Raw genomic sequence first — 14,160 nt, forward strand, 5'->3', positions numbered from 1 at the left:
GACATCAGACTCGTAGAATAAGCAGCAATGGGTTTTACCTCCTCTGTTGAGTTCTGAGGGCAGGGAGGGTGCCATCATGTTTGTGTCCATCGGCTGAGAGCCATCCTGTGCCATGGGGTCTTCAGGAGGCAGGTAAGCAGGTGGAGGTGTATCAGCTACAAAGTATCAAAGAAAAACCAATTACACGTGTCAAACATATTCTCTTCTATGTTGAGATTCCTTGTGTATGTGTGTGCATGTTCGTGTACTAGAGGACAGACCACCTTAGGAGTTGTTCCTCAGATGCTGTCCACCTTAAAAGTATTTTTTTACATTTATTTATTGTAGTGCTGGGGTACATTTGGGGGGTCAGAGACAACTCGGGGGAGTTAGTTCTCTCCTTCCACTATGTGGGTTCCAGAAACTGAACTCAGAGCATCAGGCTTGGTGGTAAGTGTCTTTAATCCATGGAGACATCTTGTTGGTCCTCACCTTTAAAAACAATATGCTCTCTCATTGGTGAGAAAGCCCCAGGAAGCTGCCTGTCTCCTTTCCTGGTGCTGAGATCCCACACTGGAAGACTAGCTAAGCATGACGGTACATGCCTATTATCCCACTACTTGGGAGGTGGAGGCAGGAAGATCCAGAGTTCAAGGCCAGAGTTGGCTACTCAGACCCTGCCTCACCCCCCACCTCCAAAAAAAGACTGGGTGCTCAAGACGCTGGACTTGTACAGTTTCTGCAAATTATTATATCCCCAAACCCTCGATTTTCAGGAGTCGCCTGCCTGTCTAGGACCAGGCCACTTTAAATCCAGTGAGAAGGATATTTAATATATAGCACACGACGGGCTCTGAGAAGTCCTGTATTTCAATTTCACTGTATAGAAACTGCCTGAGAGGATTTGCTGAGAAAAGGTGCTTTCATGCCGCATACATTAAATGTATGGGCTTTCAGGAATTTACTAGCCAAGTTCATTACAGTCTACTGATTTAGACTGCTAACTTCCCATAACTTTAAGCAATCCGTTAGGACTACCTTCTCCCTCCCCATTTAAGCAATTACTAGCTATAAAATCCCTAGTAATAGAATCACAGGAAATAAGTCAATTTATCTCCACTGCCTTCTGTTTCAGAATTTACACAGGTTTATTTTGAACAGTACACAGCCAACTGGCAAATGAAGGCAAGGAACAGGATTTCTGAACACATTTATGCAAGTCTGGTGCTTTCTGACTGGGAAACAGGGCATTCCTTTCCCTGTACTCTAAAACTAAGCTCCTCGCTAGCTTGTGAGTTCACTCAGCAAGCCTTGGGAACAAAATTTCACCTCAGGGATTCCTGACTGCTTACGTAGGTACTTATGGGCAACTATAGAACCCAAATGACAAGCTCTGCTCCTTTAGCACTTCCGAGTGACTCACCCCCGTGCCCCCACCCCAGCTAAATCTCAACCCAGCTGCTAACAAGCAGGGAGAGAGCCAAGGTCTCCAGGGACCTCCCCACATGCCTTCTCAGCCTCCCCAACCCTCACCCCAGCTTCTTGCTTCAGCTGCAAGGCTCATTCTGCTTTACCTCAAGCCAGGATCCAAGACAGAGTTCTCCTCTTCGCAGAACCCCAAATTTCTTTCTTTCTTTTTTGGGGGGTTATTTTTATTTTATGTGTGTGAGTGTATTGCCTGCATGTATGTTAAGTGCACCCATGTCGTACAATGCCCATGGAGGTTAGAAAAAGACATCAGATCCCCTGTAACTGAAGTTACAGACAGCTGCTAGCTGCCATGTGGGTGCTGGGAATTGAACCCAGGTCCTCTGCAGTAACAGCTCATGCTCCTAATTTCTGAGCCATCTCTCTAGCTCCGGAACCCAGAATTTCTGCCAACAAGCTGATGAAAATCTTACCAGCAACCCAAGGCACCATCATGGCCTACAGGGGCTGGATAATTACTGGTGGAGGTCCAGTATTCCCACAAACACTCCTTCCTCTTTTCCCTATTTCCTCCCCTGGGCCTTTGCTTTAATTCCTGTCAGCCAAGGACAATAGTAAACTCAAGCAACAGTCTTCAATTCTTTCATCAGGGCCCACCTGGAGTTGTTCCTACTCAAAAGTTCTCTGAAAGGGTCTCCTCACCACTAATCTATCTGTCAGACCCAAAGGTCTTGCCAGGGAATGGGTGAACAAAATGTTATTAGTTTGGTTATTAAAATAATCTATCTCCCACCTTCATCCCAAATAGGAAAACACAATCTAAAATTAACAGGCTGAAAAGAAAAAGGAGTGATAACCATTAAAAAATAAAAAAATAGGGGCTGGAGAGATGGCTCAGCGGTTAAGAACCCTGGTTGTTCTTGCAGAAGACCCGGGTTTGAATCCCAGCACCCACATGGCAGCTAACAACTGTCCATAACTCCAGTCCCAGGGGATCTGACAGCCTCTTCTGACCTCTGCGGGCATTGCAACCACACAGGTGCACTTACCTACATGCAGGCAATACACGCATACACATAAAATAAAAATAATAAATAAAATTAAAATAAATAAATAAATAAAGTGTGGACCACTTTTCAAATTTTGAAGGCTCAATGTGGATGCTGAATTCAAAATTAATTAAAAACACTTTAAATAGCTCCACAAACGTGTTTGCCTAAGTCATTTTCCCTTACAAAAATATTCAGAGATGTGTCCACAGCACCCTCTTGATGTCTACTGGCAAGAAATTTGGCACTAATTTGGGGGGATGCTTGTTTACGAACCTGTAATTTGGAAAATATAATGTCCTAATTAATCACTTATTTTGATAACCATTACACCATCCGTTATGACTAAAACAGGAAAATAACTGTTTTTTGTCTCTGCTAACTTAAACAAGCAGATGGTTTCCAGCACTTCTGTTGCAATTCCTTTGTTGTTAAAGTATATGCTTCTTGGGATTACATCATCATCTAAATGAATTTAATTAAATGGGGGGTGCAATCCCTCGGGAAAGAGCTTTTCTGTGGCTGCACTGGCAGCAAGTGCTCTTCTGTGAAGTGTTCGCTGAGGCCCCTTCATGGAACAGCAATGTGTGCAACATGCTATTTTTCCTTTCTTTACTGGAGAGAAAGACTGGAACAATTACACCACTCCCAGAAGGACGCAGCTGTTTCGAAACTCTTAAAAACACAGGGAAAATACAGCTTTATTCAGGCATCTGTGCCAAACGAATCAAACGGGCCACTGGCTTGCCTGCCTGGGAGTGTCTCCTTCCACAAATGGCATGCTAAAGCCCTGGTGCAAGGACCACGCTCCTGGCCTGGGACCTCCCTGCAGGCGAGCCCCCCCTCCCCACGGCACCGTGGGTCCCTGAACGTCCACCCCCCTCCTACCTGGCATCTGGAAAGGGCTGCCCGGGTCTGAGCTGGTGGGGGAGTGAGGGTAGGTGCTACTGCTGCTGCCGGGAGAGTTGGGGTAGCTGCTGTTGGGAGAGTGGGGAAACGGGTGGCTGTTCGACTGCTGGAAGGAATCTGGAAACGTGGCATTCAGTGGCATGTGAGGTTCGTTTTGGCCCAGGTTGCGGAACTGAGCCAGGAGGCTGTGCTGAGGATTGTACTCGCTGTGTCTTGGAACCAGCACTGGAGGAAGAACTGAAAATGGAAAAAAGAAAGGTAAATACTGGTGATGTCCTCACAGTGAGTGAGGACAAACGCTCTGAACCCCACTCAAAAGCAGCACTCAGACGGAGAGTCAGTTTACACTGGGAACCAGTTCTGGCTCTTAAGTCCACAGGCACCCTGGGGTCTGAGGGCCACTGCCCGCTGCCCCAGAAAGGCCTGTAAAACAGACACAGCTGTAGATGAAAACTGTGACTTTCCCCATTCTTCATATTTTTTAAATTTATTATTTTTATTTTATGTGTATAAGTGTATTGCCTGCATGTGTGTATAATAAGTACACCCGTATTGTGCAGTGCCCATGCAGGTCAGAAGAGGGTGTAGGGTAATTCCCCTCAAACTAGAATTAAGGTTGTCAGCCGCCATGTGGATGCTGGGAACTGAACCCAGGTCCTCTGCAAGAGTAGCCAGTGCTCTTAACCACTAAAGCCATCTCTCCAGCCCCACTTTTCCTCATTTTAAATTTGCCTAGTGACTAAAAACTAAAACACAATTAACAATAAACATCACTGGCCAGCCAGATGGCTCAGTCAGTAAAGGGGCTTACCATAAAAGTCTGACAACATACGTTTGATCCTTGGAACCCACATAAAAGTAGACAGAGAAAACTGAATCCATAGTTGTCCTCTGAACTCCACTCACTGTGGGCACACGCGCGCGCGCGCGCACACACACACACACACACACACACACACACACACACAAACACAAATACTTAGGGAAGTCTTTACCAGGGGATTTTTTTTGGACATAGCAAAATAGTTTGCATTTCTCTGACTCTTGGAAGGTTTAAGTCAAAAATAACCATAGTTTTAATGTCCTGCTTTAGGCAGACTCCATCACTATGCTAAAAAGAAATTACATTGATTAGGTTCTAAAGACTTGTTTCTACAGCATCAAATACGGAAATTAACAGATGTCATTGCTCTATGATTGTTGACTAACTCAAGGTATAGTATGAAAAATTTTAATGCTTCCCCAAACCTAGTTTTATAAACACTTTGCAGTTAAGTCAGTGATAATCCAAGTATGATCATATTTGGATCACCAACACCTACAACCCCAGCACTCAGGAGGGAGACTGAGGCTGAGGGGTCTCAACGGTGAGGCTACATACTATAATCTTGCCATTGACAATTGTGCTTTACAGTTGTGCTAAGATTTGAGTTAATAGTGATTGAACGATGCTAATTATTTACCACAAATGTTTTAACTGACACACTAACTCCCTTTAAAACAAAAAGCAGCAGAGTAAGGTAGAAGTCAACACAGTGAGCATGTAACATCCAAAGGCCAGGGAATATGGTCACCCAGGTAGCATATGAAGTTCTGTGGAGCCCAGTTTATGCTGCGTCCTGTCCTGGCAGCCATACTTACACCCTTTCTCTCATTATCTGAATGAATTTGCCCACTTCTCAGCCATCCTTAATGTCACATGATAGGACAAGGAGGACACAGAGGTTTTGACCACATTCTGCTCACTGAAAACTCAAAATGGGATGGTCTAAGAGGTAGACACCTGGGGCAAACATAACTGTCTCTCCAGAAAGCTACAGGTTAGGAACTCAAGAAGCTGGACATCAGTGTGGTCAGCAACTCCCAGAAACCTCCAGGCAGAGCCATCACCAATACAACTACCTGGAGGGGATGGGCTGCCTAATGATGCAGTGCAGAGCCCTACCTTGGGGATTACATCAGATCCCAAGTTCCCATTCCCCCAAGGGTTGTTAGACGGCTCCTCCTAATGACAAAGTCTTTGGAAGCCCTTCTGCCCTCTTGGCCTCAAATGAGAGAAAAACAATGTTTTTAAAACTGCTCAGGAGAAGGAAGGAGATTCTAAAATATGCTGCTGGGATTCGTAGGCAGACTCCAAACATATTTCCTTAAAGAAACATTAGGCTTTCCAGGGAATCTGTTCAGGTCCTATGGCTTGTCCACTGGGAAATATGATCATACTTGGATTACCACCAATTTAGCTGCAAAGTGTTTATCAAAATAGGTTTGGGAAAGTATTAAAATTTTTCATACTATACCTTGAGTTGGTCAACAATCATAGAGGAATAACATTTAATTTCCCTATTATTTCATCTTGTAGAAACAAGTCTTTTGAGCGTAGCCTAATCAATAATGGAATCAGCCTAAAGCAGGACATTAAAACTGGTTATTTTCTACTTCAACCTTCTAGGACTCAACTGAAATGCAAACTATTTTGCTATGTCCAAAAAGGGGGAAAAAAAAAAATCCCCTGGTAAAGACTTCCCTAATGTTAGCAGAAATCTATCATTAAGAAATAAATTTGTGCTATGAAATAAACAGTTCAATATATTTAAATTACTTATATAGCCACAAACATTCCTTTTCTTTTAGCTGCTGCAGCCTGAGTTACCACTTCCAGATCAGCCACCCCGCCTTCCCTCCCTTTTATTTCTGCAACTGGGTCCCACGTAGCCCATGCTGGCCTCAAATGCCTTCACGTAGCTGTGGATGACCTTGTACTGACTCTCTTGCCTCTGTGCTATCACTTCCAACTGGCCAATACACCTCTCTCTTTTCTTTGCTTTTGTGATCAGGTCTCACGTAGTCTACACTGGCCTTCAACTCTATGTAGCTGAGAATGATTCTGAACTCCTGAGTCTCTATTCTCCACCTTTCAGGTGCTGGGATTACAGGCATGCACCACCATGCCTGGCTTTCTCAACTGTCTTTAATGGTCATCATCGACAGTTTCAATTAACTACTTGCTACAAACACAGCACCAGACGGCATGATTCTACTTACTAAAACACCTATTTTAGTGGCTCCTATTGCCTAACAGCTTTAGAACTGAGGACTTAACTGTTCCTACTGCCTGCAGGTGGGGTGGCCAGAGGGGAAAAATTCAACTTTATAATATGACAGCAAAGGGCACTATGTTTCTGCACCCCAAGTTGACACTGCATAGGCCCTGCAGTCCCCTGTTGTGTGGTTGTGATCTGCTCCAAGGCATAGTGCTGAGCTGGCCCTAGTATACATCACAGATGAGATCAATCAGCTTTTAATACATGACCTTGGACGTGAACTATCAAGTACAGCAGAGGCACTAGACAGATGAACTTGACAAGTGACCTTCTTTTTTCATCTCTGATTGTTTTACTTTTCACAGCACTGGGGGTCAAACCCAGGGCCTTGCACATGCTAGGCATGCATTCTACCACAGAACTGCACCCAGGCCCCAACTCGTGATTATTAAGTTGACTTTGCCATTGCTGATACCAGTTCAGGTACGTCTTTAAAAAGCTAAGCTATTCTGTACAAATAGTAAAATGCAGAAGTTGTCACATAAATTAAACGTTCTAAATGCTGGACTCTGTCTTCTTTGGCTCAACCGTTATGCTTCCGAGATCTGAGATTCACTCACTTTTATGCATAGCATCTTAACTCTGTGCACCTGCAATTTATCGGATGACACAATTAAATCTTCTGGTGAACTGGGCTGTTTCAGTGTGGGATCACTGTAATAAAGCCTCATGAACATCCTCTTAGGTCACTTCTTATTTTGAAATAAATGTAAACTTGGGGGAAAATTCCAATAATAAAAGACCTCATATCAGCTGTACCCAGATTCATCCATTTTTCTTTTTAAAAGTATTATTACTGTATGTGAGCACATGTGATATATGTGTAGGTGGGTGTGCCACAAGTGTGCCTATGGAAGTCAGAGGACAATTTTGTTGAGTCGGTCCTGTCCTTCCACTTTTATGTTGGTTCCAGGGATCAAACTCAGATGACTAAGTCTGCACGACAAGCATCTTACCTACAGAGCCATCTTGCCTGCCTGATTCCATTTTTAACATTTAGCCATATTTACATAATCATTTACTCTCTTTCCTTCTCCTGCTCCCAATACCCCCTACCAAATCCCTAATAATAAAAGAACATGTAAAATATACTGTATGCCCCTTAACTCCTAACATTTCAGAGTGTTACATGATATTGTTAACCTCCGTACACATATTACCACTGCTGACAAAGTAACTGTTGATGCTTTTATCCAAGTTATTTTACAGTGCATCTCTCAACCTGGGTTTCTCTGATAGTTGCTTGTGATTAAACCCAGAGTCTTGGCTAAAGGACTATGCGAGTGCCATGACTCCCTTCTCTGGATTCATACGGAGGCCAACAGTGTCTGCCTGTTAAATTTCATTTTCCTGGTTAGGCTGTGGTCCAGTTCATCCTGTCTACATTACTACTCTCTTTTGGAAATTACCAGTGAGCAGTGTCCTCTAAACTAGGTAGACGACGTAGACGGAAGTTTCTTATCAAACCTTCCTGTATGTAACATTCATTTGTGATTTTGAATCAGTTTTTGCGTGACTGGTTGCAGAATGATTTTTCTCTGAGTTCATGATGCCTTATTTATTAGTCAGAATTCTAATTCAAGGAAGAGCTCTCCCTTTCCCGCCCTCTATATCTGTCTGCTTTGTTGTGATCATCAGCATAGACACGTGATTCTTGGTAAATGGGCTGTTACAGTCTGGTCCTTATCTATTTTAACGGTTCATTAAAATAGTGTCTCAGAAATGGCCACTGGGAGCACTTCAGCCTGGTTCCTATGCCTTTTTAACATGCAACCATTTTAAAATATGTCTTTAACTTTTGGATCAGTGTTCCAGGCTTCTCCCTCACTTTTTCCTCTTCGTTCCTGGAAATCTTGGTTCCTGTTAGTGAGAAGTGGTGTTGAACCCGAACTCTGGGCTCTGGTTGTCTTTAAGTCTAATGGAATCACACTGACTCTAGGTTGTGTGTGCTGGGGGGGGGGGCCCTTGGTTTGCAATGTTCTCAAATCCAATCCACAAACTTTTTTTACCTTCCTTTATTATTATGGATTTATTTATATTTTGGATTTTTTGAGACAGGGTCTTATGTAGCCCAGGCTGACCCAAACTTGTAGCCACAGATGACCTTGAACTCCTGATCCTCCTACCTCCACTTCTCAAATGCTGGAATTACAAGTATACACCATCATGCCCAATTCAAAACCAATATTTATAAATTTCATTAATTTTAACTACATTAATTTCTTTTCAAAACTACTATATTCATACTATCTTCTAAACTACACCTAAGATTGGGAATTTGTTTTCTTTTTCAATTTATTTTTATATACAAAGAACTTGGATTCATTCTAATTTGTTCAAAATGTGCTTCAGTGTTAAGTTCAGTTGCGTACATGTATTGTGTTAACATTTAGTTTTAGGCATTCTGCTTTCCAATCCTTATTGATTTTTAATTAAAAAATATTTTATTATTTATTACTATTTTATGTATATGAATGTATTTTCTGCATGTATGTATGTGTATCCGTGTTGTGCAATGCCCATGTAGGTCAGGAGAAGGCATCAGATCCCCTGGAACTGGAGTTAGGGACGGTTGTCAGCCATCATGTGGGTGCTGATATTCGAACCTGGGTCCTCTGCAAGAGCAGCCAGTGCTCTTAACTGCTGAGCCGTCTCTCCAGCCCAATTTCACTTTTTAAATACAGAAAACACGAATGTGGTTCTGAGGGTCGGAACTCCCCAGCCTGTCCCTTCTGTTCACTCGTTCTAACCCTCACATGGTAGCCCTTTGTCCCTTCTGTTCACTCGTTCTAACCCTCACATGGTAGCCCCTTGTTCCTGGTTTATCTAGTGTTGCTTTTTGGGGAAAAAGAGAGAGATAGTTTCCCAGTTACATATGCTACTGGTCTTCCTGTGTGCGCGGACTACAGTGCTGCTCAGCTCCTACACGTGGAAAGGCCGGCTCAATGGTAAACACATATGTAATTGTGCTGCCAGTAATTACCTTTCCCCACAGCCTTCCACAGCAGACTCCACCAAGTTTTTGAAAACAAAACAAAACAAACTTGCCAATTTGGCAGAGGTGATAAATGGTATTTTGGAACAATTTTAATGTACGTTTATCTTACGGTGAGAGGTGGTCACTTTTCCATGTATTTCATGGTATTTTGGTGTCTTTTTGTCAATTCTCCACTTACAGCTTCTTTGCCCACGTTCGGTCTTTTCACCCATCACTCAGAGAAAGACACACACACAGGTATTAACACCACCTGTAACATATGTCGCAGACATTTTACCACAACTTGCCGTTTGTTGTTACCTATGTATTTAAGTTTATTTTTGGTGGTAAAAATTATCACTGTTTTGATATGTATGAATTTTGAGTTATAGAAAGTCTTAACACATACATACTGAAAGGAAGAATTCATTCAAGCTCTCTTTGGGTGCATATGGAGTTTCACTATTTATTTAGATTTCTGATCTACTTGGAGTCTAGCTTTAATTTTACCTTTTTCTAAATGGCTTGTCAGCCACCTCAAATGCCACTGATTGAGAGTCTATCTCTGTCCCAGGGGTGAGGGTGGCGTCTTTTTCATAATGTTCTCTGTGTGTTCCTGTGTCTTCAGACATCTCATTCTGTCTTATTCTGCGGCCATGCCACTGTTTGAGTTAGGTAAGTTTTGATACCAACAGGGCTAGCCCCTTTCAGCTTGGCTTTCCTTTTCACTGTTCACGTGTATGTTTATTTTTCCATATGGTCTTAGTGTCCATCTTTTCTACCTCCTTAAAAAAAAGTTCTTGGATTTTTATTGAGTTGCAGTGTATCCATAAGTTAACAGTAAAGATCAATTCTTGATGTTGAAATGCCTCCTTTAGAATTAAGATGGGCTAGGCAGGAAATTGAGGCAGGAGGACTGTAATCATAAAGCTAGTCTGGACTCCGGAGTGAGTTCCAGATGAGGGGCTGGAGAAATGGCTCAGCAGTTAAGAGTGTGTGCTGCTCTTATAGAGGACCCAAGTTCAAATCCCAGCACCACAATTAGGCAGCTCACAACCACATGTAACTCCAGCTTCAGATGATCGGACACCCTCTTCTGGACTCTAGGGACACTTCACTCATGTGCACGTGCCCACACAGACACATATACACATACAACTAAGGAATAATAGAAATAAATCTTAAAAACACGAAGGTCTGTTCCAAGACTACCGTGTTTTTGCAAACTGTAGGTACTGTCTGAATTAGTTTCCTAGGGCTGCCCTAACAAAATACCACAGACTGGTGCCTTGAATGACAGAAATTTATTTTCTTGTGGTTCTGGGGGGCTAAAAGCTGGAAATGAAGGTACTGGCAGATTGGTTTCACACTAGATGTCTTTCCCTGGCTTGCTACTGGTGGTCTTCTGTCCTTGTCTATCTGTACATATTCTAGCCCCTGTCTTATAAGGACATGAAACAGACTTGGGTCTCCCCCACAAGGCCCTCATTCTAGTTTATCTTTCTCCTTAAAGGCTCGGTCTCTAAAACCCACATTCTGTGGTACTTGAGGTTAATGCTTCGACATGAATTTATGGGACACACACAACTTAGGCCATACAAATACATTCAGTAGTCACTTAAATGTTTACATATTCAAAATTATACTTGAAGGGCAGTTTGTTTGGTTTGGAATTGTTTTCCTTACGTTTCTTGACAATGCTTATTTCTGTAAGATGCATCTGAAAGCCATATTCCAGATTTGCTTTCTTAAAATTATGAATAATGTGTTCTTTTAAGCAGGAGGCCTAAGGCTTATCCTTGTCTGTGAAGCCTAAGGGTTTTACCAGGTTTTGTCTCTAAGCTGATCAAGTATGCAATGGGTCCTGTAAATCAATACGCAGATGTAGGTAGTCCCTCAGGTCCATAATGCCTCTCCTCTCCTCCCTTCCTCCCTTCCTCCCTCCCACCCTCCCTTCTTTCATTTTTAATTTTATTTGGGGGCGGGGGAGGAGACATGTGCCACAGCATGTATGTGGAAGTCAGAAGACTAATGAGCTGGTTGCTTCCACCATATGGGTCCCAGAGATCAAACTCAGGGCATCAGGCTTGGCACCAAGCACCTTTACCTGCTGAGTCATTTGTCAGTCTCTATAACGTTTTCTTGGACATTAGTTTCCAGTATCAGTCCTGCTCCACTGGCTTTAGTGACACAGATGTATGTTTCAACTATTTGTTTTTAGCTTCATTTTGCTTCCTTTAAATCCCTTTCTTCCTTTAGTTGTTTTCCTGCCTTTACTCAAAGCACTTGATGAATGTTCACCACTCACTGTCTTTCAAGTGTATTCCTGTGCCCCGTCAGCTCTCCCTGAGACTCTTCCAGTGTTTGCCCATATCCATACTTTCTGAATTTCTGACCCCTCCCCAAAATGTTTGAGAATATCTATTTTAAAGTACTGTCTTAACAAATCCCAGTCATAGACCTGAAGAAACTTACATATGTAATAATGACCTTGTGTCCTGAATATGTTGAGAATTCAGGAGACAACAACAACAGTAACAACAACAAAGCAACACTCCGATGAGCAGTCACTGGACCCGAACAGACTTCGCCAAAGATAACGGACTTAAAAACATCATGCTTAGGGGTTGGAGAGATGGCTCAGATTTTTCTTTAAAAAAAAAAAATGTAAAAAGAAAACAACGCTTTAGTGAAACAAGTCAGACAAAACAACTACTTTATAATTTCACTCATGTAAAGTGCCTAGAACAAGCAAATTCATACAATAAAATAAAATAGAAATTGCCAGATGTTAGGGGAAAGAGGGAAGACAGTGGTATTGTTTTATGGGTAGAGTGGAGTGGGCATTGAGGGTGATATATAATACTATGAACATATTTCTCTCTCCTTCCTTCCTTCCTCCCTCCTCCTCCTTTCCCCTTTCCTCCCCCTCCCCCTCCCCCCTCTCCCCTCTTTCCTTTCCTTCTGGTTTTCCTTCTGGTTTTCTTTTTGAGACAGGGTCTCCCTGTCGCCCCAGCTGGCCTGGAACTTGATATGTAAACCAGGCTAGCCTCGATCTCACAGAGGTTCTCCTGCCTCTGCCTCCAGACTGCTGGGATTAAAGGCATGTACCACCATACCCAGTGTTGAGAATGTATTTAACGTTATTGAATTATATGCTTACAAATGGTTAAAATGATGTCTACAATATCTATGTACATACACACACACACTTTATGATGTGTTCTGCCCCTGTGTAGCGAACTTTCTGAAAGAGTGAACCCAAATAAATCTTCCCCTCCCCCTTAAATTGTTAAAATATTTTGGTCACAGTGATGAAGAGTCTAATGCATATTCCACAAGGATTTATACATTTTATTTGTGATAGTCAAAAAGAGTAAACAAACCAAATGCCTGCCAGTGGGTCAGTGAATAAACTACTAGAGTGCTTTTCTACTTTGCCAAGGCACAAGAGAGAGTAAGAGTGACCGAAAACACCTATAATGACAAAGCAGAACTCAACAGCAACACCAACACCACAGATTGGAGCTTTGTCAAGATTCCGAAGAACAGCTTGAAATTCTCTATCAAGTGGTCAGTGGTAAAGTAGTCTAGTCTAAATCTGACAAGTTTTCACCTCCTTGTGAAGGTCACCTTCCCCTTGTGACCCTCCAAATGTTGTTTGCTTTAACACAGGAGAGAATTCTGACGATGAGGTTGTCAAACCCTTGGCCTGTGTTTGTCCACACAAGACAGAAGGGCAGTTAAGCTACCTGGCATTAAACACTTGCTGCGTGCCTCGTTCTGCAAGGCTGGAGAAGACTTGTAGCTGAGTCCTGGTCACGAGAACTACATCTGGACTTTGAGCAAACTACATGACTTCTTGGGGTTTCACACTCCTCACTTCACACTGAAGAGCAAGGGACAGTCTCCGTGCTGTCCATCAAACTGTCAATGCTCCAACTTTTCTGACGGGACAATGTTGCTTTATGTACACCTAGTTCCGCTGTGTCCAAAGCTCAGTCTGGAAGACATCTCAGCACATTTCACCGAGGTTATCCAGAGTAGAAAGGTGGCACGACAGCAGCCTGCAATAACATTCTAACAGAGGACAAGCTGCCAAAGCAGCTGTGCCCAGGATGCTAGCTAGGGAGACAGATGTCCCTAGACAGAGTATGCTCAGAGACCTTGCAGAGAGAAACACTTCAAATTGAAATGATGGAGGGCAAGTAGCATACTCATTTATAAAATATAATCCCTTACTTGAAGGTACGTCAGGGAAACTGAAGAAATGAGTCTCAGAGTCTTAATGAAGGTTAAATTTTAACAGAAATAAGTAACAGCCTAAATCCCTCCGCAGTGGCACTTTACCTCTTGTTTGCTCATTGGTGGTAAGGTGAGGGTAGGCAGGGTTTGAAATAATAGATAAGGTCTCCTAAGCTGTAGTTATAAAGTTATCAGGAGGATACGGCTCCACCCACAGGGAGTTTCCAAGCTGATTCTTCTCCATTTTACCAAGGAAGCAGGCTCAGTCTAGCTAAATAACACATCCTGGATCCAGCAGCTGCTAAATGAGAGGCCAAGGTTTTAGTTAAAGCCTGCTCAAAACCACCAGGCTACATTATTCAGTGCTACAAAACTAAGATGGGATTAGGAAAGTCATTTTAAAAAATTTCTTTCCAGTTTCTAATTAGGGGTGTGTGTGTGTGTGTGTGTGTGTGTGTGTGTGTGTGTGTGT

General features: G+C 42.7%; 1 protein-coding gene across 2 annotated transcripts in view; it reads right to left on the reverse strand.

The window, feature by feature from the left end:
* Positions 1 to 14,160, reverse strand: part of Smad1 (SMAD family member 1) — a 76,550-nt gene that overhangs the window by 18,106 nt on the left and 44,284 nt on the right. For both annotated transcript variants that reach the window (XM_008827481.3, XM_029560822.1), the window contains exons 3-4: positions 3,345 to 3,602; positions 39 to 155 (exon numbers count right to left, since the gene is read on the reverse strand). In XM_008827481.3, the coding sequence (XP_008825703.1) occupies positions 39 to 155; positions 3,345 to 3,602 (375 nt within the window). The remainder of the gene's footprint in view (positions 1 to 38; positions 156 to 3,344; positions 3,603 to 14,160) is intronic.

This window comes from Nannospalax galili, unplaced genomic scaffold (assembly GCF_000622305.1).
Source record: "Nannospalax galili isolate Female #2095 unplaced genomic scaffold, S.galili_v1.0 scaffold1272, whole genome shotgun sequence".
In the NCBI taxonomy this organism is placed as follows: Eukaryota; Metazoa; Chordata; class Mammalia; order Rodentia; family Spalacidae; genus Nannospalax; species Nannospalax galili.